The sequence below is a fragment of the Simochromis diagramma genome, unplaced genomic scaffold (assembly GCF_900408965.1).
Source record: "Simochromis diagramma unplaced genomic scaffold, fSimDia1.1 OVJJ01000578.1, whole genome shotgun sequence".
Taxonomy (NCBI): domain Eukaryota; kingdom Metazoa; phylum Chordata; class Actinopteri; order Cichliformes; family Cichlidae; genus Simochromis; species Simochromis diagramma.
Window position 1 is genome coordinate 86724 of NW_024387395.1, and position 27741 is coordinate 114464.

Consider the following 27741-nt stretch of genomic DNA (forward strand, 5'->3'; position numbering starts at 1 on the left):
CATAAATCTCTCAGTCAGAACATGCTATATCATGCTTAGGTAACTAGCGAAACTAGCGAGCTAACTTCCTGCTAACTTCTAACTCTGTTAAATTTCATGGATGCCTGAATGTTAAACCTAATTCTTACACCTGGTAAAGCAGCAACGCTGATCATTTTATTAAAGATGAAATAATTTAGACAGTTTTTAACTCTCAGTGATGCTGCAGTGTTCGTTTGGACCTGAAGCAGAGTTTGAACCCAGACACGAATAATGATGTCAGACTTAAAGACCACCCGCTGCTGCAGGGGCAGTAGATGTGGAGGAGCCCACCTACAAAAACCTCGACCTCCTGCTGTCACCACAAACAGCCACAGTTCAGTTCAGCAGGTAAAATAAAGACCGATGAATTCCAGGTTTCTTCGAGCTCAGTGAAAGAAATGTTTATTCCCTTGTTTTTGTTTACATCATTAATAATGACATCACCACCATCTTCTTCATCAGGTCCACCTGAACCACTGCAGTACCTGTGTGGCTCCAGGCCAGTACCTGAGGGTCTCGTCCCTCTGAGGTCTGAGCTCAGAGATGTTCAGAATAAGAGCACATTTTTGTTTTACAGTCAGTCTCAGTTCGAAGCAGTCAGAGCTTCCTGATTGGTCCATCACACATTTTTACTTTCTTCTGATCCAATCAGCTGTAGTGTTAACTCAGTCTCCTCCACAGCCTGTCCAATCAGCTGTCCCTGAACCCTCTGGAACTCCAGGCTGTCCAATCGCACAGAGGGCGTGTCCAGCATGGGGGCGTGTCCAACAGAATCCCTCTTGTATGTCTTCGGGGGGAGTTTGGGAACACTGTGACGTGGAGGCACAGGGGGGCCATCCAAGGTGAGGGGAGGGAGTGGGGGGAGGGGTGGAGAAGGCAGGGGTAATTTCCTGGAGGTGGGGGTGACAGGAGCAGGGAGAGGGGGTGAGGAGGACAATGTGGTGGGGGTGGAGCAAATGGAAGTTGGGCCAGAGATGTTGGGGGGGAAGAAAGCCTGAGGCAGGAGGTCACAGCGGGGACGACCCTGAGGGGGGGGCAGGAGGTGTAGAGGGGAGCTGAGGGGCTCTCGTGGAGGCAGGGAGGGGGGGCTGTCAGGTGGTGATGATGACAGTGACGAGTAACGAGAGGGGTGGAGCTTACAGGTGGGCTGACGAGGTGGAATGGCGGGGGGGCTGTCCAGCTTTGACACCATCTGTGAGGGAGAAAGGGGGGGGGGGGGGTCAAATGTCACATTCAAATGAACCTTTATCAAGATTGAATTGAGAAGGCGGCGTCAGACAACAGCCCCGCCTCCCCTCACCACAGACCTTTGTTTACATTTACACCATAACAGGACGCCAACAGGTTGACACAGCAACAACTACACCCACAACAACAAGGTGGAGGCTACACGTCTGGGCTGGAAAAGCCACAGAACCACAGGAAATGCTCCTCCGGGTCTATAAACAGCTTGAAGCTAAAAACAGGTTCTAAGAATTTGGTGGTTGCTGCTCTGTGATACACAAAGAACAGAAGGAACCCTGAAAAGTTCTTGCAGTCCAGAAGCTCCTCGGGCTAAAGCAAAGAGGGTACCTTGGAGGGGGAAGACTCAGCAGGAGCCGACTCCGGTCGTCTGCGGGGAGGAACAGGAGGAGGAACGGGAACATCCTCAGAGGCCCGACTGAAGCTCACCATGGAGGAGACCGAAGAGGACCCTGAAAGTTACCAGACAGACACTGTTAGAACCAGGAGAACGAACAGGAGAACCATACAGCAGCCAGCAGCAGATTGGTTTGTTGCTCGTTAACTTCACGCTTTAAGTACTTCAGGGCTCCAGAGTGCGACCAACTTGGTTGCACATGCGACCTAATTTCTCAATGCTGCGACTAAAAAAAAAAAAGTAAAGTCTCAGCAACTCTGAAAGTCTCCATGTGGTTAACAACAGACACACATTATCCACATATCGTGGTTTAAACCATTCAGAGATGGTCAGGGGCGGGACCTCTCTGATTGGCCGTAATCCAGATATTCCTGTAGGCCTTGTGTGTATGTTTGAAAGTGTAGGTCAATAGAGAGAGGTGAGTAGGCAACAAAGGCTGTCACTTGGTGTTCGCTCGCTCTGCGGTAGAGTATTACTTCCTGTTCCTGCTCAAACACAGTGGTGTTTCTGAGTAGCTTATCTGCTTAGGAATTTAATTAAAAACTTTTAGATACATTCTTCTTTCATAGTATAATCTTCACGTGCTTCATCCAAAGCACACTCCGTGTACTCACTACCTAATTTATAGCCAAAGTATTCAATCACTGTGTCTTTACTGTTTTGCTAACTTAGCTTAGCTTGTAGCCGACTCGCTAGCAGCATGGCCTCTTCACCTGTCCCTCCTGCACTTTCCTGCTCATTGTGTCAGATGTTTAGTTACTCCTCAGCCTCCTTTAGCAGTAGTGATATCTGTAACATATTTGCAGCTCTGGAGGCCAGGGTTACTGAATTGGAGACTCGGCTTCGCACCCTTGATTCACCTGTAGCTAGCCAGGCCCCTGTAGCTGGTGCAGCCGAAGATAGCGTAGCTGTTCCCCGGCAGACCCCAAGCAGCTGGGGAAAGAGGGCGGCTGGGTGACGGTGAGGAGGAAGCATAGCCCTAAACAGAAGCCCCAGGTACCCCACCAACCTGTTCATGTGTCTAACCGTTTTTCCCCACTCTGCGACACATCCGCCGGGGGCATGTGAAGCTAGAGACACCGGCAACCATAGTCAACTGTCTTCCAGGGGCCAGAGCAGGCGACATTGAAGGAAATTTAAAACTGCTGGCTAAGGGGAAACGTAAATTCAGTAAGATCATAATTCACGTCGGCAGTAATGACACCCGGTTACGCCAATCGGAGGTCACTAAAATCAATATTGAATCGGTGTGCAACTTTGCCAAGACAATGTGGGGCTCTGTAGTTTTCTCTGGTCCCCTCCCCAATCAGACCAGGAGTGACATGTTTAGCCGCATGTTCTCCTTAAATTGCTGGCTGTCTGAGTGGTGTCCCAGAAACGATGTGGGCTTCATAGATAATTGGCAAACCTTCTGGAGGAAACCTGGTCTTGTTAGGAGAGACGGCATCCATCCCACTTTGGATGGAGCAGCTCTCATTTCTAGAAACATGGACAAATTTAGTAAACCCCCCAAAATATGACTATCCAGAGTTGGGACCAGGAAGCAGAGTTGCAGTCTTACACGCCTCTCTGCAGCTTCTCTCCTCCTGCTACCCCCCAAAAACCCATCTCCATAGAGACTGTGTCAGCTCCCAAAAAGACAAAAAACAAACTAAAAACCAGCAACAAACAACTTAAACATAAACAATCACAAAGAAAGAACAATACAGTATCCACATCTGAACCAAAGAGTAAAACAGTGAAATGTGGATTATTAAATATTAGGTCTCTCTCCTCCAAGTCTCTGTTAGTACATGATTTAATAATTGATCAACAAATCGATTTACTCTGCCTTACAGAAACCTGGTTGCAGCAGGATGATTATGTTAGTTTAAATGAATCAACACCCCCGAGTCATTCTAACTACCAGAAATCTTGAAGCACAGGCCGAGGGGGAGGTGTGGCAGCAATTTTTCACACCAGCCTATTAATTAATGAAAGACCAAGACAGACTTTTAATTCATTTGAAAGCCTGATGCTTAGCCTCGTCCACCCCAGCTGTAAAACTCAGAAACCAGTCTTACTTGTTATCATCTATCGTCCACCTGGGCCTTACACAGAGTTTCTCTCTGATTTCTCAGACTTTATATCTGATTTAGTTCTGAGCTCAGATAAAATAATTATTGTGGGTGATTTTAACATCCATGTAGATGCTAAAAATGACAGCCTCAACATGGCATTTAATCTGTTATTAGACTCAATTGGCTTCTCTCAAAATGTAAAAGAACCCACCCACCACTTTAATCACACTCTAGATCTTGTTTTAACATATGGCATAGAAACTGAACATTTAACAGTGTTTCCTGAAAACCCTCTCCTGTCTGATCATTTCCTGATAACATTTACATTTACAATAATTGATTACACAGCGGTGGAGAGTAGACTTTATCAAAGTAGATGTCTTTCTGAAAGCGCTGTAACTAAGTTTAAGAATATAATCCACCCACTGTTATCATCTCCAATGCCCTGTACCAACATAGAGCAGAGCAGCTATCTGAACGCTACCCCAACAGAGGTCGATTATCTTGTTAATAATTTCACCTCCTCACTACGTACGACTCTGGATACTGTAGCTCCTGTGAAAACTAAGGTCTCTAATCAGAAGTACCTGACTCCGTGGTATAATTCTCAAACATGTACCCTAAAGCAGATGACTCGTAAGCTGGAGAGGAAATGGCGTATCACAAAATTAGAGGATCATCATTTAGCCTGGAGAAATAGTTTGCTGCTTTATAAGAAAGCCCTCCGCAAAGCCAGAACTTGGGCTGGGCCATATCATACAGTTCACGGTAATACCGGTATAATGTTGGGCAACGCTGAGAAAATAAAATATCGCGATAGAATATGGCTAAAAGACGCATGCCCAGTGCCTTTGTTTTCATACGCACATGGCCGAAAAAGCATGGCGGCAACGGAGAATGAGAAGGGGGGAAGCGCATCGTTGAGCGAAACCGATGAACTGGTTTGTAAAAATGCTGCAACTTCAGTGATGTGGAACTGGTTTGGTGTTTGTCCGTCAGATACTCACCAAAGCACATTTTTTTTGTACAACATGCAAGCGGGCCGTCGTTATTGCCGTATTTGTCGGTCTAAGGTGCTCGTAAATCTGGGAGTAATCTGGGTCCTAAACTCAGTCTCATTCAGGTCCAAAGTCAAACGAACACTGCAGCATCACTGAGAGTTAAAAACTGTCTAAATTATTTCATCTTTAATAAAATGATCAGCGTTGCTGCTTTACCAGGTGTAAGAATTAGGTTTAACATTCAGGCATCCATGAAAACAGGATTTATGAAATTTAACAGAGTTAGAAGTTAGCAGGAAGTTAGCTCGCTAGTTTCGCTAGTTACCTAAGCATGATATAGCATGTTCTGACTGAGAGATTTATGAACAAATTCAAACATACAGCTCTGCTATCACTTCCAACATAAATGAAGACAGAAAACTAAACAGCAGTGACGTTTGTAGGGTTACTGAAGTTGGACTAGCTGGTATATACTGATGTGCTACGTGATCACTAGCTACACAGCTATGTTAGCATAGCATAAACAGTGAGGCTGGAGGATGAGCGCTAACACTTTTCCGCTTGATAAAAGTTAATGTGAAGGTTCCTGATGGTTAGAGACAAATGCAATCCTATGGCAGGATGCTGTAAACGGACCAAACTTCAGTCAGGAGAACAACTGAGATAATCCATCCACAATACGAGGTTAGTCATTAATATACTGCAACGACACGGGAATAGAGCAGCTGTGATAGAATACAGCATTAATGAATCAATGGTACAGAAGTGGAGGAAGCAAGAAGAATGAGTTGAATAAAGTTTGATTTATCTGACTGCTTTGTTTCGCTTAATGTGCCTTATAATCCCGTGCACCTTATGGTCCGAAAAATACGTATTTGACGTTTTTATTTGGCACACTGCAGTTTAATGTTGCAAAGCACCTCTTTTTAACTTCAGTGGATATTATACATGGTTATGCTCAGGATATGTCAGCACATTTCTACTGGAAATGCCTTTTGGTTAAACTTTCAGCAAGGAATTTGCATTTGCACTGTTAAATTTTTATATAGCTTTAATGCACACAAAAAACAGCTGCTTGTTTAAGTGAAAATAAATGGATGGGGGTTTTTTGCGCTAGCAAAGTTGTGGAGTTGCATTTTGTCTCGCATCAATTATATCGTCAGTTATATCGTTATCGCAAAGTTTCAAATATATATCGTGATAAATATTTTTGGCCATATTGCCCTGCCCTAGCCAGAACATCTTACTATTATCACTGATTGAAGAAAATAAGAACAACCCCAGGTTTCTCTTCAGCTCTGTAGCCAGGCTGACAAACAGTCAGAGCTCTGTTGAGCCAACCATCCCTTTAACGCTAACTAGTAATGACTTCATGAACTTCTTCACAAATAAAATTTTAATCATTAGAGAAAAAATGACCAATAATCATCCCACAGATGTAATATTATCTACAGCTACTCTTAGTACCATTGATGTTAAGTTAGACTCTTTTTCTCCAATTGATCTTTCTGAGTTAACTTCAATAATTACTTCCTCCAAACCATCAACGTGTCTTTTAGACCCCATTCCTACAAAACTGCTCAAAGAAGTCCTGCCATTAATTAATGCTTCGATCTTAAATATGATCAACCTATCTCTAATAATCAGCTATGTACCACAGGCCTTCAAGCTGGCTATAGTTAAAACTTTTACTCAAAAAGCATCTCTAGACCCAGCAGTCTTAGCTAATTATAGGCCAATCTCCAACCTTCCTTTATATCAAACATCCTTGAAAGAGTAGTTGTCAAACAGCTAACAGATCATCTGCAGAGGAATGGTTTATTTGAAGAGTTTCAGTCAGGTTTCAGAGCTGTTATGTTGCGGGTCACATTGACCCAGCACAGAAGAGATTTCACATGTCATCTGCATGACTACAGAAAACAAAAACAATCAAAATTATAAAAGAAAATTGTAAAATAATCAATGCCAGTGTTTCTGACACTTTTGGATGAGTAAATTTGCCCTGGGTCAAATTAACCCAGGAGCATAATTGGTGTTCCTGGAAACCAACATAACAGGAGAGTTAAAAGGGAGTTTTTCCTTCCCACTGTCGCCAAAGTGCTTGCTCATAGGGGGTCATATGATTGTTGGGTTTTTCTCTGTATCTATTATTGTAGGCTCTACTGTACAATATAAAGCGCCTTGAGGTGACTGCTGTTGTGATTTGGCGCTGTGTAAATAAAATTGAATTGAACTGAATTGAACAAAGCCTCATTTCTGCTGTTTAATACCAAAGAAAATTAAACTTAAAATGATACCAAATTGCAAAACGCTGTCTAATAAAACCTCTATAACTTGACTCCGCTTCACTTCATGTTGATTCATGGTTTTCTTCAGTTTTTAATCTACTGCAGATATTTTAAGGTTATCTGCTATAAAAATCCAGGCCAGGAAAATCTCCATAATGTTTTTCTGTTTTATTCTCAGTTACTTTGACACAAAGGCATTTGCTGTGATGCTCACACAGTACTGATAAATGATCAGAATTATGATATTTCTGACTGTGTGAGGCAAAACTTCACAGATTCAAATAGAATCAAATCGATTCTAGAAATCAGTGACGATACCCAGCCCTACTCAGGATGCTGTGGAGGTGGTAGACGAATGTCCCAGGCCTGCCTGCCATGTTACCCTCAGCTGATCGAGGAACTTTCCAACCTTCCCTTCACGATTCACTGTGACTGTGTGCATGGAAGAACAGCAGACAGGGCACTCATCCAAGCACGTCAGGTACTCAAAGACGAGTCCTGTTCCAGCGAACAGGTACAGAACCAGGAAGGTACGAGTGGACTCAGGTGAGCCGGTACATCTCACGCTCGTCCCCAAAACCAGTTTACGCAGCCTGAGAGCAGCCTGCCAAGACCTCGGCCATCGTGTGCTGCCTGAACCACGAGACGCTGGAGTCCAACTGTATCCAGCTGGAAAATGGACTCCAGTCTTTTTACAGCAGGCCTCTTTCACTTTTTTCTGGCCTTCACACTCCGATGGATGCGTCAGAGAGCAACTTAGTATTTTGGAAGGATAATTGGCACGCAGCCTGGAGCAGCCAGGGATCGAACCACCAACCTTGGATTAGTAGATGACCTGTGCTACCTCCCCCACCTTAGAGCACCCTCCTTTCCCAAGGGTGATGGGGATGAGGAACATTCCCAGTTTACGCAGCCCAACATCAGCCTGCCAACGCATCAAACTACAACTGCTGCCCGAACCAAGAGACGCCAGAGTCCGAGCGAGCCGCCGGATCAGAACTCACTGAACTTCCCTGACGCCTTCTTTCATCTCGGCCAGTGCAGAGACAGTAACACAGCTGCCAGCTGACGGTTTCTATGGAGACAAACTAATACAATGGGTGTGACATCATGCACAGGTGAGACACAACAGGAAGTCTAATCAATATCCTCTATACCAATGAGCAATCAATAACAATGGAACAGAAACCTGAAACACACTGAGACAGGTGAGAGACAGACAGGTGTGATGTGTGGGGCGCAGGTGAGCTGTGGAGCAGGCGTACAGAGAGTCAGGAAGGTCATACTAACGTGGGCCGTGCGGCAGAGACACCACAGCAAAGATGCTGTCGCAGGCTGCAGGTGAAGAGGAGAAACACTGTGAGGAAGGGAGAGGAGGGAGAGGAGTGGTGACATCATCCTGCAGAGAGGAGGTACGATGCTGGAGGCGAGAGCGAGGAGAGGAGGTACGATGGTGGGGAGGAGCACGAGGAAAGGAGGCGCGATGGTGGAGAGGAGTACCAGGAGAGGAGGTGCGATGGTGGAGAGGAGCGCGAGGAGAGGAGGTGCGATGGTGGAGAGGAGCGCGAGGAGAGGAGGTGCGATGGTGGAGAGGAGCGCGAGGAGAGGAGGCGCGATGGTGGAGGAGGCGTGATGCTGGAGGTGAGCGCGAGGAAAGGAGGCGCGAGGAAAGGAGGCGCGATGGTGGAGAGGAGCACAAGGAGAGGAGCACAAGGAGAGGAGGCGCGATGGTGGAGGCGAGGGAAGGAGGCGCGATGGTGGAGGCGAGGGAAGGAGGCGCGATGGTAGAGGCGAGCGCGAGAAGAGGTGGCACGATAGAGGAGAGCGCGATGGTGGGGAGGAGCGTGAGGAAAGGAGGCACGATGGTGGGGAGGAGCGTGAGGAAAGGAGGCACGATGGTGGGGAGGAGCGTGAGGAAAGGAGGCGCGATGGTAGAGGCGAGCGCGAAGAGAGCGCGATGGTAGAGGAGAGCGCGAGGAAAGGAGGCGCGATAGTAGAGGAGAGCGCGAGGAGAGGAGGCGCGCGGAGAACGTCCTGAAGCGCAGCACGAGGGCGGAGCGCAGGTTGTCGCCGCCTCGTTCAGACTAAGAGGCTTACTTTGTGTCTGATTGGTCCTGCTGCTGTCGTGACCTGTTAGGGGTCACAGGTGGACAGCAAACAGGAAGCCACAGTTCCAACCCAAAAACAGCCAATAGGGTTGGGTGGTCACATGTGCGTTAAATAATATCAGTGGGCAGGCTCAATGTCAGTGTGAGTGGGCGGGTCTTACTGGAGTGGAATGGGCTGCTGGGTCCTTGCGGCGAGTCGAACACGCTGCCCACATCTGTGGAGCTGGAGGCGGCGGAGGAGGCAGGGGGCGGGGTCAGGGGGGTACGGGGAGAGTTGGGGGCAGAGGCCGGCATCCCCTCGGACTCGCTGTCCGGGATGCGGCTGTAGCTGATCTTCCTGGGCTCGTTCTGGAGCGGCGTCGGATGTCTCATGGTGCCGGGTCGGGCCGAAGTGGGTCGGATCCCCGGAGACTTCAGAGGATAGGTGTACTTCTTCGCCTGCAGCAGGTGAGTTGATTAGTGTCATGCATGTCACACGCAATGCAACACGTAACATGACAAGGTGCCGCCACGCTCGTACTTACAAATCGAGGAGCCGATCGGAGCTGGCGAGGTTCGATCTCCAGAGACTTGTGGAAGAGATAATCACTGAAGTCCTTCTCCGACAGGTCGCCCATTGGGTTCAGGTTCTCGAAGAACTTCTGCTCCACAAAGACAAAACAAATGCACGTCAACAACAAAAGACCGCGCTCCAACCGCTGCTCCAACCGCTGCTCCAACCACACTTCATTGGCTTCCTGTTAAATCCAGAATTCTCACATACAAGGTCTTAAATAATCAGGCCCCATCTTATCTTAATGACCTTGTAGTACCATATCACCGTATTAGAGCACTTCGCTCTCGCTCTGCAGGCCTACTTGTTGTTCCTAGAGTATTTAAAAGTAGAATGGGAGGCAGAGCCTTCAGTTTTCAGGCCCCTCTTCTGTGGAACCAGCTTCCAGTTTGGATTCAGGAGACAGACACTATCTCTACTTTCAAGATTCAAACTTTCCTTTTTGCTAAAGCATATAGTTAGGGCTGGACCAGGTGACCCTGAATCCTCCCTTAGTGATGCTGCAATAGACGTAGGCTGCCGGGGATTCCCATGATGCACTGGGTGTTTCTGCTTCACTCACTATGTGTTAACAGACCTCTCTGCATTGAATCATATCTGTTATTAACCTCTGTCTCTCTTCCACAGCATGTCTTTATCCTGTTTTCCTTCTCTCACCCCAACCAATCACAGCAGATGGCCCCGCCCCTCCCTGAGCCTGGTTCTGCTGGAGGTTTCTTCCTGTTAAAAGGGAGTTTTTCCTTCCCACTGTTGCCAAAGTGTGTGTGTGTGTGTGTGTGTGTGTGTGTGTGTGTGTGTGTGTGTGTGTGTGTGTGTGTGTGTGTGTGAACAGAAGGTGAGGGTGTGTGTCCTCACTCTGATGTCACCCTCCACCCGCAGACAGTACGGCTGGTTCTGGTACTGCTGGATCTCTCCGGTGATCTCGGCCACTTTCCGTCTCTTGCTGAAGTTGATCAGATCTTTGCCGTGTCTGTGCAGGAAGTCGGGGTTTCCCTCCTCCGTTTTCAGGATGTTGGTCAGGTAGATTCCTGTCACACACACACATACAGTTATTTGACCTTCGAGCTGCATAGTTATCCATTAGAGATCTGTGAGAATTGAGTCATTGATAAATTGATTGACTGATAATACTACTAATCCCGAGGGAAATCATACCAAAGAAGGGGACGCAGGGGGGGTTGATGGAGCGCAGTTTAGCCAGGTACTTCTTGTAGTGGTCCTCGCTGAGCTCATGAGCGTCCTCCAGGATTTTTCTCTGACGACTCGGAATTTGCTGCAACCATAAACCGACATTTCTTCTTCTTCAAACACACGATGACGCTCACATTCTCTGTCAGCAGATTAAACTCAGATCCTTCTGATGTCAGTGACGTTCGTGGTCATTATTACCTCAAAGGTGTGATCCAGTCTGTACACGGGTGCAGAGTTCATGGCGCTGACGACCTCTAGGACGCCATTGAAATTGTTGAGCTCCTGAAACACCTGCAGGATTTCGATGATCCGGGAAAAGACAGCGACGCGTTCCTCCAGGTTCTCCGTCTCTACGATACACCTGCAGAGGAAGTACAGCTGACATCAGCCTGACGTACTTGTGGAGTTTAGTTACCGCACACTAGACCCCGCCCATGCCAAAGTAAGGCTTACTTTTCAAACCACAGGGTGAGGTTGGTGGTGTGTCGGATCATCCGTAACAGGTTGGGCGAGTGGATCTCTTTGTCCTCTTTGGTCCAGACGCTGCCGACCAGCTCAGACGGTTGCACCGCCCTGCAGGTGGAGGTCGGTGGTTAGATAACAGTGGGACAGGTGCCAGGCTGGTGCAAGACAGGCGCAGGGTGGAATGTTACCTGTAAAAGTCGGACTCGAGCAGGGTGAGCTGGCGGGCGATTTCGATGGGGTGCAGGGTCATAAGGTCGAAGTGCTCAGTGTCTCCGGGTTTGCAGATGTGCCATTCGATGGGAGGAGGGGAATTCTGGAAGGTGATGCTGTGACTCGGCACGCTCACCTGGACCTGCTTCTTCCTCTGGATGATCTTGGTGATTGACTCCACCCACTTCTTCATCGCCTTACCTGCGACATATGACATAATTTCCTTGCTCCAGCTGTTACACATTTGCACTGACTACAAGCTCTTATGTTTTCATATTCAGTTTTATCTTGTAAGAAAAGAATAGCTGACCTTTTTAAAACTCGGATTTTTGAAAAAGCGTTATCGTCTGTGCTGCACCTTTCTGAACACCTGTACGTACCTTTGACTGAAGCAATGAAGTCCTCCATCTCGCTCAGAAGGAGAGGGTCTCTCTCAAAATCATAGAAGTGATGTTCGACCCAGTGGCGACAAACATTCAACACTCTGCAGGAGGACGAGGAGGACGACGACATTACTAAATTAAAGTCGCATCGTTTTCGATTTATTCCAAACTCGAGCAGATTGTAAACGAAACTCAGAGAACGGGTGTGAGCAGGTGTCTCTTGTAGCAGGAGCGCTTCCTACCTGAGCTGAACAGGTTGGACAAACTCTTTCCGGAAGCGTTTGAGTTCAGCGCTGGGTGGCTGTTCTCCTCCCTCCGTCTGATTGGCGTCCGCCGGCTTTGGCTCCGGGATCTCAAACCTGAAAACATCAACATCACAGAGCTGAGAGCAGAAGCACACCTGTGGATCTCAACAGGTGTGCTTCTGCTGCGACCTCCCCACAGTCCACAAGGGGGCAGGAATATCGTCAAATTTCAGCCCATTGAAAGATGGTTTCCATTCCCAAAATGGAGAAAACTGGAACCATTAACAGAAGACCTCTGCTCCTCCTCCTCCTCCACCCTGCTCCTCACACTTTATTTGCTCCGATTGTCTGTGAAGGTTCTCAGTCCTCCAGGTCGTCGTCGTCTAGGCAGCTCAGAAAGAAAAGCACCTGGACTTCTTTGGGGGTTTTTAAGATTTAATTTAATTATTACATTTTAAAAACAACAGCTCTTACAGAATAATTATGGCACAAAGTAAATATCTACAACTCGTTACAATACGGTAAGTTATTGTGACTGCAGGAACACTCTTAGGTGTATATTCTTGCATCCCAAGGATAATGTCATCTGGACTGAGTCGACTTTAAGTTCCTTGAAGATGTTTCAGATGGTGGAGTCCCAGATTTAAGCCCTCTGGGAGTGTCTCCCCAGAGGGTCCTGGACCCCCTATTGAACCTCCCCTAATCACACGAGGATCCAGGTCATCGTAGACCCCTAACCCCTGTGAGGTGGTATCAGGTGAACCCGCTGTGAAACCTAGCCCCACCCTATCATGTGACTTACTGAGGTCAGATGGCCCAGGAAGTGAGTGGGCGTTAAGGCATCTGGGAAGGATCTCAGACTAGATTATAGATGGCAGACAGTTGGTGTGGTAAGCCCCGCCCTCTGTTCAAAGATGGTCGTACACAGTGGACATAGATGCTGATCAGGCAGATGATCAATAGGGGGTCCAGGACCCTCTTGGGGGATGCTCCCATAGGGCTTAAATCTGGGACTCCACCATCTGGTCTCAGAACTGAAGACGCTTCTGGGATGAAACGTCTTCAAGGAACTTAAACAAGTCCAGATGCTTTTCTGTCCGAGCTCCTTCAATGTGCTCCGATTGGTTCTCCAGACTCATATGAAATTGCGTGTAAACAATATGTGTTGCTAGGCAACCAGAGACAAGCTGAAGCGTAAATATGAGCCAGTCTGCTGTATATATGGTTCTATTTGTTTAAATGATAAATAAACCAAATAACACACGAGACGACGGGGTTTTAATGAAACCGCTGTGTGAGAGCAGGCGTTCTGATTGGTCACTGTGCCTGGCAGGTAAGCTCACCTCTCTATGAGCAGGTCCAGCAGCTCCCGAGGTTTGCAGAATGATCTGTAGGTGGTCAGAAAAGTCCGGACAAAGTTTGGATCTGAAGGAAAAAACACGAGCTGATCAGTGAGGGATCAGATCAATCAGCCTCGAGGGCCGGTGCCCTGCAGCTTTTAGATCTCACCCTGGGTCGACAAACCTGAAATCACACGATTAGTTCATTAGCAGGCCTCTGGAGAACTTGGAGGTCATTTAGCCGTTGAAATCAGCTGACATGTCTAAAACCTGCAGGACACCGGCACAGTCGGCGCCCACATCACCCCCAAGTCTCACCTCGCTGCCACGTTGAAACTCAAGCTACAGGTCAAGAAGCTAAAACAGCAGCAGTACGACATCTCACCTGTGTGACATCACGCCTCACCTGCGTACATGTGGAAGGTGAGTCTCTCGATCAGCTTCAGGACAGTCCCCGCCTTGATGATGGGAATGCCGGACTTGGACTGGACGTTCTCCTCGAACACGACGTTCTCCTCGGAGTCGGGCTCGGCGAAACGGTACACCTCGGCGCCCGGGAGTCTCATCTGCTCCTCCTTCTCCTCCTGCAGCATGGCGGTGTCCAGCATGCGCTCCAGCGTGCTGCGGTACTGCAGCGAGATCAGCGCCGCCATCCAGCCGTTCTTCTCCTCTGCAGACTTTGCGGCGAACACCACACTGTTGCCGTCTTTCAGGATGATCTCGAAGGCGTGGCGGTACTCGCCCTCCTTGTCATCTTTGTCGTTGATCTGAACTTTGCGCATGAAGAACTTTTCTTTGAGGCGGTACTCCGCAGTAGAACTGGCACCAGGCAGCCGCGGCGGGCCATGATTAGACTTGCAGCAGATCATCAGGCCGTCGAACAGGAAGATGTGGCGTTCGTGTTTGGCGCCGACGCGGGTCAAGGTACCCTCCATGATGAACTCATTGCAGCACTGGCCGATGTCCTTCCCCTCCCAGCCGTCGATGTTCTTTTGGATCTCGTTCATCTTCTTGATGGCGAGGTGCTTACCCTTCATCTGGTGGCAGTAGAAACGGCACGCTGACTCGCTGCACGCCGCCACACAAGAGCGAGAATATGTAGAAGAAGAAGAAGAAGAGTTAGTGAGGAGGATGGAGAGAGCAGGGCTCGCAAATCACTAGCCCGACGTCCCGGTGCTAGCGATTTTTCCAGTCGGGCTACCAAAATCTGTCTCTGCCCTGCCCGTCAGCCTATCGTAGGAAGGAAAAATATATGTCAATGCTTTTGCATTCTTTCAAAATGTAGCTGGGTAATTATGTCATTGGCATCGGTGAGCCACTGTCAATATGTGACATATTGAAATCGCGTTTGAATTTGCGCTTGTTTTTTGCTTTCACTTTGCAATCGCGCAAACTGTGTATAGAGAGCGACAGCACTGATTGGTGAGTGACGATAATTTGCGCACCAATTCCTCTGACATCGTCTTATTAATCGTTAGCTTACTATGCAAACATGACAAGTGAAATCTCCCGCAGCTTAAACATGTGAGAGGTTGATCGCGCAGAGAATCGCTGAGCTTATGTGAGTGCGTGTGTAAAAGCAGCAGCATATATATTTTAGTTCTGCTGAGCCAAATAAGACAGGTCAGGGTGAAGAAGTGACAGCCAAAGAAAAGCTTACCACAAAACGGAGAAGTTATGACAAATCAGACTATAAGGCAAAAAGAAAGTGCAGCTTTATGGTTTCATGGACAAAAGAATTTCTGTGGCTGCAATATGACGAGCTATATAACCGGGGCTGCACATAAGTGGTCCGCAGGTGCGCATTCGCTGTCAAAATAAAAAAGATAAACAAGATAAGAAGTTGCAACGCGCGTTTGCGTACATAAGATGTTCAGGAGGAGGACAGACATTTGTTTAGAACTCTTAAAGATGTCGAAGAAGCTCCTTTAAGCAATTACTTTGGTGTTCCTCCACCTCCAAAGAAATGTCAGAAGGAGTCCGAACCACAAAAGAAGCGCGTATTCTCGGAAAAGTGGTTGCGGGAGGTGAGCTGGCTTCAAACAAATGATGAACGCACAGAGATGTGGTGCGGAATGTGCCGTGAAAATCCCACTCTAGCGGACAAAAACAGTGGATTTAATATGGACGCGAACACACGTTGCAACTTCTTATCTGCTGCGCGTCTTTTATTTTGACAGCGAATGCGCACATGCGGACCACTTATGTGCACCCGTGTAAATAACAATGTTCTGCCGGGTGTGCCGGATTTCTGAGTCGACAAGCGCCTTTGTTACTGGGACCAGTCATTTTAAGAAAGGCCCCATTAGAACCCATGTGAAATGCAAGAAACGCATTATTGCTCAGTCTGCAATATCTTTCCCAGAACAAACACCAATTGCAAATAACATACTAAAACTAAACCTGAAAAATCTGTTTAGAACAGCGTACTATGTTGCAAAGAGTGAACTACCACTGGCACAATTTAGCAGTCTTTGCAAACTTCAAAAAGCAAATGGCCTCGATCTTGGTTCCTCTTACCCGTGACTTCAGTGGAAATTTCAGATTCAGGCTCTGACACAGACTGATTCATGTCCTACACAGTTCTTACAAGTTCATAGAAATTTCTGTTCAATTAGAACCAAGTATTTGAGTTGATGGTTGTAATTTTTATACAATGTTGTAATTTGTGTTTCAACAATTTTTTGATTGATGTTTTGTTTCCGTTACAATATTATACTTTAATGTATAATATTGTAACGGAAACAAAACATCAATCAAAAAATTGCTCTCTCTTTTATTCGGGCTACTTAAATTTATTTTGGGCTACCAAAAACTGAAGAGGCCCTGCCCGAAGGACTACCAGGATTTTGAAATTTTGCGAGCCCTGGAGAGCCAGAGGGGGCGGGTCTCTGTGTGATTTCAGTGAGAAACACATTTAAGGAAATCACGGGACTTTCACAATAAAAGCAGCAGCTGTATAGCAGCTCTTGAAGTTATGAGCTGAGGTCAGAGTTACACGTTTCACTTCCTGTCAGCTGCTGCTTTCTTCCTGTGCGTCACACAGACATACGTGATCAACATTTTTGATCAGCTACAGATCGCTAAATTATTGGAAGTTAGTTCACTGCTAACAGAGCTGCTCACTCATCATTGGGTTGGTTGAGGAGGTCAGGCTTTGTACAAACCAGCAAAGCTGCAGCGACAACAGGAAGTGAGGTCACTGCAGGCCGACTCGGACCTCAGCTGGGACAAACCGCCACGCTGTGACAGAGACACAGTGACATCGTCATTAATGAGCACGTGTATTATCAATGGCAGTACTGGGTTCTGATCAACGTGTGAAAAACACCAATGTGATGTCATCAAGATGTGAACCCTGCAGGCATGAGGAAGCAGCGCTGATCAGACGCATTGATGGCCCTGCAGGTCTGATCGATTGGACGACTTGAGAGCGGACGGACTGCTGCTTTATTCACTGAGCCTGTTGTTCCTGCGAGCTGCTCACTAATCACATTATAACTTAAACCCCCGAGGTATGTGGAGGCGGGGCTTCACCGGGCTGCAGCAGCACCTCGACCACATTTACTTCCCTCACCCAGGGCCTGCCTCCAACACCAGGCGTTTACCTACTGATATTTATCTGCCCCCACCAGTGACCATCAGTATAACTCTGAACCCATCGGCCGGCACCGACCTTCATTATTGGCTTTTATGCATCTCTACCCCACGCCATCCACCTGCCTCCATCCACCTGCCTTTGGTCATTCATTACCAGCCTTATCTGCATGATTTGTGCAAGGATCCATCCAGCTGTGACTTTCAGCTTTAATAAGAAGTTTAACAAAAGTAGTGCACGGAGTAATGAGCGCCTCACCTGAGCACCGAGCACGTCACCCAGTCAGCTCTGAACATGGCAGCAAGTGCTAAACTGTCGATGACTAAAACCTGACACCTGCACTTCAGTCTCAGCGGGACGGATTTAAAAATCTGTTGTTCAGAGTTATGAAACACATCTTTGTCTAACCAGCAATGAATCCAACTGCACCACCAGTTCTATCTCCCTCCACCCGCCTCCACCCGCCTCACAGGCTGATATAAATCTTTTCCAGCTCTTCTGTAACTCGTCAGTGAAGAGATGGAGGACGGCGGTCTGCGCTGTATTCAGGTCAGTTTATCAGCCAGACAGGTGGTGCTCAGCCACAGAGGGAAACACCTCCACCTCCTCAGAGTTAGGGTGGAACAAAAACTTCTGTGCTCTGACCAATCAGACACGGAGATTCGGACGCCGTTTCCGCCAGGCTATGGAGAAGACGGAGCATGCAGCATGCATTTCAAAGCAGCATCCCTGCTGGTGGGCGGTGCATCAGTTTAACCACACCTCCATTACATTTCTCGTATCATCATTTCTTCTGAGCCTGATGCTGAACGCTCCACGTCTCAAACTTAAAACCAGCCAATCCCCTCGTTAGCTGTTGGCTCCTTAGCATCGACTGCTACAAACAAAAACACTAACAGGTCGTATCTAAGCTGCTTTTCTCCAGTTTACCTCCACCGCTCTTTGTCTACCACCATCACGCCTGCAGGAAAACACGAGAGAACAAAGAGAGGTCACCTACGTCCTCATGTCCGCCTGCCAGTCATCGACCGTGGGTCCTCCGCCTGCTCGTTTGTCGTGTAATAAAGGAGAAACTTTACTGAGCGGGCGGCAGCAGCAGCTTTCCCCCTCTCTCTCTCTCTGAGCTCTTTTCTTTCTAACAGAGAACAATAAGCTGCCCTCGCGCTTACGCCACTTCCTCCAAACACCGCCACCCCCCCCACCGGCGACCCTAACGAACCCTCCCCTCCCCATCCTGCTCTATTTTGGTCCAAAGGGAAACGCAGAGGATGGGCGGAGTCCCACCCACAGTGTTTGTGCAGAGTGCGAGTTGCTGCCCGGCAGTTACAGCTGAACTCGGCCGGTTCTGGTTCTGTCCTGGCTCCGCTCGGGGATCTCACACTCAGGTGTGAAGGCTGACTCTTTGCCATGAACAGGTGAAGGAGCAGTCCTCGTGTGGTCTACACGCCTGACACTGATTATTAGTTATTGATGAACAGGTAAAGATCAATAACCTGCTGTCGGTCATGAGGTTCTTATTATCATTTCTACTCATGCCCTCTGCCCGTCCATCGCGCACGTGTGTGTCTGTGTGCGTGCAGGTGTGCGTACCTGAGCCTCCTCTTGGCCAGGCTCCTGGAGCAGATCCTCTCCATGCTGCTCTGCAGGTTGAGCAGAGCCGTGATGGCCTGTTTCAGACACTCTTTATCCTCGTCATCCTGACTCTTCTCCTCCAGTTGCTGTGGAAACAGAGAGGGGAGGGGCTAACTACCTCCATCAGACAGAGAACTAAGAACAAAACCTGTGCTGTCCAATCAGAGTCCAGGACTCCCTCTGCCCCCCGTGAGCCCTCAGCTGTGAAATAATCTGCACTACATGACTGGAGGTATTTCAGAGATTTGCCCTCAGAGGGGCAAAGCCTCTTACGGCCGCAGTGGAAAGTCCCAGACCTGGACCGGCTCCACGGGAGACTGGTGCATGCCATCACCGCACCTGACTGGGTTCACCTGGGACCAGTTTCATGTGCTCAGCCACTGCCGGCCTGCAGGGAATGCTCTGTGGCAGGATACCGCCACATCATGTGTGAATGTGTGCGTGAATGGGTGGATGACTGGATATGTAAAGCGCTTTGGGGTCTTTAGGGACTAGTAAAGCGCTATATAAATACAGGCCATTTACCATTTACCATCATAAGGCGGTGCTATGACCAGGTTTGATACAGGTATAGTGCGTGTATAAGGCAGGTGAGTTACAGGTGCACTTGTGTGTTCGGCATCGCCTCTGTTGATCTCTGCGGGTGGAAGCGTGCAGAAACGCGCAGCGGGATTTAACACACATGTACAAACATCACTGTCAGGAGACTCACCTTGAGGATCTCGAACAGGTGCAGGCAGTGGTAAACAGGTGTGAGCAGCAGCCTGGGCAGAACGTACTGAACGGCCTCTTTAAAGCCCTCGCAGATGGACTGCAGACAGACACACAGACAGACGCTTCATCATCAGCGGTCACGTGACCCGCCGCACACGCCGATCTCTATCAACACGCTTGCACACCTGAGCAGAGGTTCGTCTCACATGATAATCAGCTGACGTTGCACCCGCTCGTTTGTTTGTCTTATGACATCAGAGGAAAGGTGGCTCTGCCTGTGAAAGCACGCTCATTGGCTAACGACTTGTCAATCACAAGTCGTTAGCCAACGAATGTGCAGGAAACACTACAGGCTGTATTTTTTTATTTAACTGATCCCAGAACCTCCCAGAGGTCAAAGGTCAGAAAAGTCTGCTTTCACCTTCTCTGACAGAACCATTGTAATCAGAGTACTGGCCTCACCTGCAGGTGGAAGGAAGCTCCAGGTTTGGACACCTGACTGAGGAAGTGTTCATGGAAGCCAGAGCGCAGCATGTCCTGAGCGTACGTCTCATAGGGGTCGAAAGCCAACTCCTGCCAATCAAAGCTCACGTCATTCTCAAGCAGACAACCGATCGATCAACAGATCAATCCACAGGCGTACAGACCTCAGCCAGGTCCTCGAAGCAGCTCCCCACCAGAGGATGAGGACTTCCCTCGCCAGTCATTTCCACCGTGTCCTCGATCAGACCGAGCAGCTTCACCGTCACCTCGTGGATATCCAGGATCCGACTGAAGATGCTCTCCACATCCTGCAATCGATCAGAGACTCATCAATTACACCAACCTGAGAATGTCACGGATCAAACACGTCGTCGTCACTCACAACAGAATCACCAATCACCAGACCAGTTAGTGATGTCACCGGTGGACATACGTGCTGGGAGAAGAGCATGGAGTTGGAGTTGAAGGGCTCCCTGAACACCCTGATGATCAGGTTGAGCTGCCTCAGGTACTGCCGACAGTCCGCCATGAAGCTCTTCACCAGCTCATAGTAACTCTGCTCCTCATTGGCTGACGGCTCCTCATCCATTAGCGGGAAGCCGCTGATGTCCTCCTCGTCCTGGTGAAACATGTTCATCAACACCTGCACAGCGACACACAGACCTACAGGTGAGACACGCAGAGTTTAAAGGTTCCTCCAAACCATGAGACGGACTGAGCGGCTGCACGGTGTGGAGCTTTCACTGGACTGTGTTGTATTTTGCTGTGTGCGTGTGCGTGTGCGACCTTGTCGGCACACATGGCCACGGTGATATCCTGCTGGGAGATCTCATAGTGTCGAATGTTCCTCACGTAATTTCCTGCCAGCTTCAGGATGTCCGCAGAGATGTACTCCAGGACGGCGACCATGTACACGGACACCTGGTGGTCGATCTTATAGCCCAGCACCTCCTAAAGCACAGCACCGTGGTGAACACACTCAAGGCACCATGGGAAATGTGCGTAAGCCATATAATGAAGAAATGTACCTTGAGCAGGGGATGGATCTTATCAACAGGCAGCGCCAGCGGGTTCCTCCTCCTCCTCTTCTCAATGGCGCTCTGAGCATCACTGAGTGCCCACTTATCGATCGGGTGAGGAAAACTCTTCTGCACGCGCTCCTGGAGAGAAAAGGGGCGGGTTCAGGACACGGAGCGGACTCCAGTAGCCCGCACGCCTTGGCTGGGCCAATATCAACCAAACAACACCTGATCTGAGCAGGGCTGTGCGATATGACGAAATGAAAACATCTTTCATATAATACACTATCGTTTGTTTCACGGTGACGCAAAATCCACTGTTTATGGTTGCGGGGACAGAGAATCCCAGCACGACCAGTTTAGACGAGGCAGAACCAGGTAGCTGCAAACAGACGGACCAGTCCACACAAATCCAGGACCTTATTCCTAAACGAAGGCCGCCTCTTTTGTGCGGACACGGTTTGGTTATGAAACGTCTGACACGGAAAACTGCACAATGTAAGTTCTGGCACAAAGCGGCGCCACCTCAGACTCGAACAGCACAGAGCTCTTCTCAGTAGGGCTGGGACAACGCGTCGATGTAATCGATTACGTCGACGCAAAAAATACGTCGACGTAAAAAATCTGCGTCGATGCGTCGTCACTTTCAAAAAAAGACATGGCGGCAGCGAGTAGCGGAATCATGAGTGAGGCAGTTGCAGTCAACTTAAATCACTCCACCCGAACACGCAGTTCTACAGTATGGGGATATTTTAACAGAAAAGGAAGTGATTCAGTCGTTTGCCGGCTTTGTGAGGTGGCTTTGTGAGGCTATGCACCAGCACCTCAAACGACGGCATCCAGGAGCAGCTTCTGCAAAGGACAAACCACCGTAAGTTTAACTTTTTTACTAACGCTAGTTTTTACCCGTTAATTCATCCAGACCGCCCCCCCCACGTAGACGTACACTCACTCATAGACACAGAGATAAACACCCAACCTCCGTAAATGCAAAACTCATTTAAGCTGCTTAGCAGTAACATATAGCAGCTGCTGTTTAGTTGTTATTGTTTTTTTGGTTTGTGGCCCATGCTGGCAAAATGAGTCGGAATGCACGCAGGCTGATTATCAGAATCGGCGAAAGACAAAAATGTGAGACAGCGAATTGGCCGCAGGAGAAATGTTAACAAGGATAATGCACCACCTGCTAAACGTAGCCGTCGTGGACACTATTACAACATTGTTAAAGTGCTTGCAAAAGCAAAATGACAATGAACTCTTGATTTGTCAAGTTTAATGTGTTTCATCCTATTTGAACGCTGTTTTTATACATAATGCTTCTCCAGCTTGATCTTATAGGTCAAAGTTATGCCATCTAATGACTAGAAAGCAGTGCACCAGTAAAGGTGCCATCAGCTATGGCTGTTTAAACGTTATCTTTTCCAGCCATCATGATTACTGCATATCATATGTTCAACATTGGGGATTATCATTAACCTCTTACTGTTATGCTATGAAAGCACATGGCATAACAGTATGTGTGTATATATCTATCTCAACCAGATCCTTATCAAATTATTTTGATATTATGCTTTCCATATAATTATTTAGTAATTATTCGAATTCATCTGTGTGCTGTGTGTGATTTATGATTTCAGGAATAAACAGAAAAGTCTGGAGGACTACTGTCAGAGAAGAAGTACACCATGCACCCCCCAGGAGGTGGCTGTACTTACTGAGAGCGTCTTAGCTATGATTTTAAAAGACAAGAGACCACTTGCTGTGGGTGAGGGATTCAAAGAAATGCTGACCACTTTCCAACCAGGTTACACTCTGCCGTCTAGGCGTCAATTTACAAGCATGATGGAGAGAAAGTATGAAACTTCAGTGGAGAAACTAAGGAATGAACTAAAAAAAAAGCCACATCAAAATCTCCCTTACCACTGACGCCTGGACAAGTCTGGTCACAGAGTCCTACTTAGGGGTAACTTGTCATTTCATTATTTGTTCAAAGACGCCATTGCTGCAGTTTGTATATTATTAATTTTTTGCTATGATTTCCTTTGTTATATTTGTTTTGCAAAACATTTAATTTTTTGTTAAAAACAGAAGATTGTAGTACAATGTTATTGTGGATTTTGTTTTGTGAATGAAGAGCACTTTTTGGCAGAAAGCAAAGTGACTGTTACATTTTCTTTGTTTAAAGACACCATTGTTGCTATTTATTTGAAATGTTTTGTTAACTTTTCCTTAATTTTATATATGTTTGCACATTTCATTTCTTGTTAAATGCTATCTCTATTGTATTGATTGTACGACCTCTACAACTTTATTTTGAATTTTTTTTTTTATTAAAAGGTCTTCAAATGAATAAATTTGTGTTTTTCATTTATATACATAAATTAGTAAATGTGAAATTGCTATACAAGTCAAATAATGGGGAAAAAATCGTTAATCGAATCGAAATCGAATCGGATTGAAAAATGAATCGTTAGATTAATCGATGCATCGAAAAATTAATCGCTTCAGATTCATCGATTAGGAAAATAATCGTTTTGCCCAGCCCTACTTATCAGGTGACAGAGAGTGGAGAGAGTTTACGGACGAGAAGCAACAAAGAGCCGTCAGGTGCTCCAAACCAACCTCAGACTCAAACGCTACAACGGGCGTTTCCCCGCAGCACGCCGTGTAGAAAGACTCACAAAGAAAATGGCGGCCGTTACAACTTCTATCTAAAAATAGATGGTTTCATGCATCGGTCAGAACACTCCGCTGAAAACGCCTCACACGGGTCGAGTTACAGAAAAAGCACATTTAGTGACAGATGAGGTTATCGGGAGATAACCGGGTCATATCGCACGGCCCTTGATCTGATGTGGTTTCTGGGTTGAAGCCATGGGTATAGTTGATCACACGGCACAGCACACCTGTCCTGTGCTCTGAGTGGATAAAGGGAGCCAATAACCCGAGGTTATTCTGTCATCACGGCTCGGTTATTGACAGGTCTCTTGATTCAACTTATTTATATAATCACAGCAACAGTCGCCTGAAAGCGCTTTACGCTGTGAGGTAAAGAGCAGTACAGAGAAAACTCTGTGAGCAGGCTGACAGTGGGAAACAGGAAGAAACCTGCCTAACAATAAGCTCCGCCTGGCTTCACAAAAGTGGATTTTACAAACTGGAGACTCTGACTGCGCTCGGGCGTTTCTGGAGAACCGCCTCCTGTCCTAAATTCTTGATGTCATCCAAGAACCGGAGTCACATCCATGATTCAAACGCTGAGCTGTGCTGTGGACGATGAGGAAAAACAAAGGAGCGCCATGACGACGTGACGCATCAGGTCCACTGACCCAAAGAAGAGGAGCGGCATGTTTGGTGAGGAGCAGGCCGGTGGATTCTGTGATCCTGCACAGACCACAGATGGACCTGCGAGCAGCTCCGGGACCACTGAGGCGAGGAAGAACGAGTGCTGGGAACACGCAGACGCACGATGAAGTCAGTGCCATCAATACTCTAGGAGGCGTGAGCTGAAACGGTGCGTTCTATTACTCAGGTAACGGCACCTGTGCGGCGATTAACCCTCGGTGTTCACACCTGCTCGGCAACAATCACAAGGAACCGGGACGACGAGTATCGGTCACAGTACTGACGAGTACTGGTATCGAGAGGTAGTACTGACTTACATCCTTACACCTGTCCAGGTGTGCGGTGCAGCCGGTCGGCAGCTGTGCTTTTCACTAGACCGTCTGCTGCTTGGTCACATGTCCAGCACTTACACGACATCATGTCCTGTCACATGATGCAGCCTGAGGGATCAGGTGACCTCTGTGAGCGCGATCAACGGATGGCACGTGTCACCAAACACGAACACACACAGGATGTGAGTCTGAGGAACGGTCAGGGGTCAAAGGTCAGGGGTCAAAGGTCAAATATCAGGGATCGGGTTGAGGATTAAAACGCCTACAGCGTGGCGTTTTGGGGTTTTTTTCCCAGACAGCACCTCGTTACGTCATCGCAGCCGCCGATCCCACCTCGGCCTCACAGTGATGTCATCATCAGGAACTCATGTGATTGGCTGTTCAGCTGCTTCCAGCTGACTTCTGACGCAAACATCAAAACTTTATTTAAATGGTAAAAATGACAGTAAACACAGAAAGAACCTGGTGTGCATTATCGTTAGCGTGCGTCCGTCTCACCTCGACGTCCTGGCACGTGCGCGGCTGAGCCTGACACAGCATACTGAGCAGCTGCAGGATCAGCTCCTCCACGTACTGCAGCGCCTCCTGCTGGGACACCAGGTTAGGATGCACCTGGTTCAGTACCTGAACACACACACACAGATCAGTCATAGCGTCACTGACAGCTCGTGGCTTCCTGACAGTTACTAATAAATGTGCCGGGCAGCTCATGAATGCGACGTTTACAAATGTCTCAGCGTTTACAGATTTTAGATATTTAAGTTTAGAATAGAATAGAATAGAATTCAACTTTATTGTCATTGCACATGCACAGGTACAGGGCAACGAAATGCAGTTTGCATCCATCCAGAAGTGCTTTAGTGATATAGATATATTACAATATATATTAGCAATAATATAGATATGTGAGTATATTACAGAAATGGGTCTATTATGTTATAATGTACACGGTATGAAGTATGTTGTGAATATTCTATAACTATAAGTATGTACAGGCTGTAGTGAGTACAAGCTATGTACAGGATATGAACAGGATATAAATATGAAAAACTATACAGAATATGAAATAAATAACTTTACAGAATCTGAGATATACAGCTATACAGAAATGGGAACTATGCAAGTTGTAAACAGTTGTAGGATTAAAGATTATCGAATGTACAGAATGATTATTTACACAGAGCTATACAGTAGTGCAGTTAAGATAAGTGAGGGTGTAGATAGTTTCTACAGAGGCTATATAAAGTGCTGGTGGTTGTGAGTGGTGGTTCAGTCCATGTTATTATTGTGTGTTGAGGGTACAGTTGTCCATTGTGGGTGTGTGTATGTTCAGTCCATGAGTTTAACGTGGGTCAGATGTCAGGAGGCAGAGTTCAGGAGTCTGACAGCTGTGGGGAAGAAGCTGTTCCGGTACCTGGTGGTCTTAGTCCGGAGGCTCCTGTGGCGCCTCCCAGAGGGCAGGAGGGTGAAGAGTCCATGTGATGGGTGACTGGGGTCTTTGATGATTTTCCCAGCCCTTTTCAGACACCGCTTCCTGTAGATGTCTTTTATGGCAGGAAGTGGTGCTCCGGCGATGCGCTGGGCAGTTTTCACGACCCTCTGCAACGCCTTCCGGTCCGAGGCAGAGCAGTTCCCGTACCAGACTGTTATACAGTTGGTCAGGATGCTCTCGATGGTGCAGCGATAGAAGTTCACCAGGATGTCTGAGGACAGGTGGTTCTTCCTCAGAGTCCTCAAGAAGAAGAGGCGCTGGTGAGCCTTCTTGACCAGCTTGGAGCAGTTGGTCGTCCAGGTGAGATCCTCGGAGATGTGGACTCCCAGGAACTTGAAGCTGCTCACACGCTCCACAGCCGTCCCCTTAATGTGGATGGGTGGATGTGGGTCAGCATTCCTCCTGTAGTCCACGATGAGCTCCTTGGTCTTCTCGGTGTTAAGCAGCAGGTTGTTTCTGTCGCACCACTCAGCCAGACGATCCACCTCCTCCCTGTAGGCGGCCTCATCGTTGTCACTGATGAGGCCAATCACCGTGGTGTCATCTGCAAACTTAATGATGGTGTTGGAACCATCAGCAGGTCTGCAGTCGTGGGTGAAGAGGGAGTAGAGGAAAGGGCTCATCACACAGCCTTGTGGTACACCGGTGTTCATTGTGATGGTAGATGAGCAGTGGTTGTCCAGCCGGACATGTTGGGGGCGGTTGGTCAGGAAGTCCAGTAACCATTTGCAGATGAGGGAACTGATGCCCAGGTCTGTCAGTTTCCTGATGAGTTGTGAGGGGTGGATTGTATTGAATGCTGAACTGAAGTCTATAAACAGCATTCTGGCGTAGGTGTTGTTGTTGTCCAGGTGTGAGAGGACAGAGTGCAGTGCGATGGAGACTGCATCCTCTGTGCTCCTGTTCTGGCGGTATGCGAATTGGTGGGGGTCCAGGGTGGGGGGGAGACAGGATTTGAAGTGTGCTAGGACCAGTCGCTCTAAGCACTTAGTGATGATGGGGGTGAGTGCTACTGGGCGGTAATCATTGAGGCAAGATGGGTTGGAGTTTTTGGGTATCGGGACGATGGAGGTGGATTTGAAGCAGGCCGGTACCACAGCGTGGGCCAAGGACAGATTGAATATGTCTGTGAGCACTCCTGCAAGCTCCCCAGAACACGCTCTGAGAACACGCCCGGGGATGCCATCAGGGCCTGCAGCCTTGTGGACATTGATCCTGCTCAGCACCGCTCCTACATCGGTGGGGGAGAGAGTCAGAGGTTGGTGGTCTGGCGTCACGTCTGCTTTGGTTGTGGTTGTGGGGTTCCCTCGCTCAAAACGAGCATAAAAGTTGTTGAGCTCGTTGAGGAAGGAGACATCAGAGGATGCGGGGGAGGGTTTGGTGGTCCTGTAGTCTGTGATGGTCTGGAGTCCTTGCCACATGCGTCGGGGGTTGGAGTTGGAGAAGTGTTCTTCTACCTTCTTTTTGTAATGGTGTTTGGCTTTTTTGATGCCCTTCTTTAGATTAGCCCTGGCTGTACTGTAGGCGTGTGCATCTCCTGACCTAAAGGCAGTGTTGCGGGCCTTCAGGAGGAGACGAACATCCTGGTTCATCCAAGGCTTCTGGTTGGGGTACATGGTGAT

The 27741-nt window shown here is 47.9% G+C and overlaps 1 protein-coding gene across 3 annotated transcripts in view; it reads right to left on the minus strand.

Annotated features, from left to right (window-relative positions):
• Positions 1–396: 396 nt before the first annotated feature.
• Positions 397–27741, minus strand: part of LOC120720341 (son of sevenless homolog 1-like) — a 36781-nt gene continuing 9436 nt past the window's right edge. The window contains exons 2-23 of one of the 3 annotated variants that reach the window (XM_040009982.1): positions 25126–25251; positions 20960–21091; positions 20718–20882; positions 20365–20574; positions 20096–20239; positions 19911–20021; positions 19447–19545; positions 18693–18820; positions 13911–14572; positions 13508–13589; positions 12162–12278; positions 11917–12020; positions 11515–11737; positions 11315–11434; positions 11060–11222; positions 10826–10943; positions 10526–10698; positions 9642–9758; positions 9279–9555; positions 8300–8344; positions 1594–1715; positions 397–1213 (exon numbers count right to left, since the gene is read on the minus strand). In XM_040009982.1, the coding sequence (XP_039865916.1) occupies positions 641–1213; positions 1594–1715; positions 8300–8344; positions 9279–9555; positions 9642–9758; positions 10526–10698; positions 10826–10943; positions 11060–11222; positions 11315–11434; positions 11515–11737; positions 11917–12020; positions 12162–12278; positions 13508–13589; positions 13911–14572; positions 18693–18820; positions 19447–19545; positions 19911–20021; positions 20096–20239; positions 20365–20574; positions 20718–20882; positions 20960–21091; positions 25126–25251 (4011 nt within the window). In that variant the 3' untranslated portion in view covers positions 397–640. Of the gene's footprint in view, positions 1214–1593; positions 1716–8299; positions 8345–9278; positions 9556–9641; positions 9759–10525; positions 10699–10825; positions 10944–11059; positions 11223–11314; positions 11435–11514; positions 11738–11916; positions 12021–12161; positions 12279–13507; positions 13590–13910; positions 14573–18692; positions 18821–19446; positions 19546–19910; positions 20022–20095; positions 20240–20313; positions 20575–20717; positions 20883–20959; positions 21092–25125; positions 25252–27741 lie in introns of all 3 variants that reach the window. The other 2 variants (XM_040009980.1, XM_040009981.1) reach the window with 2 other exon arrangements.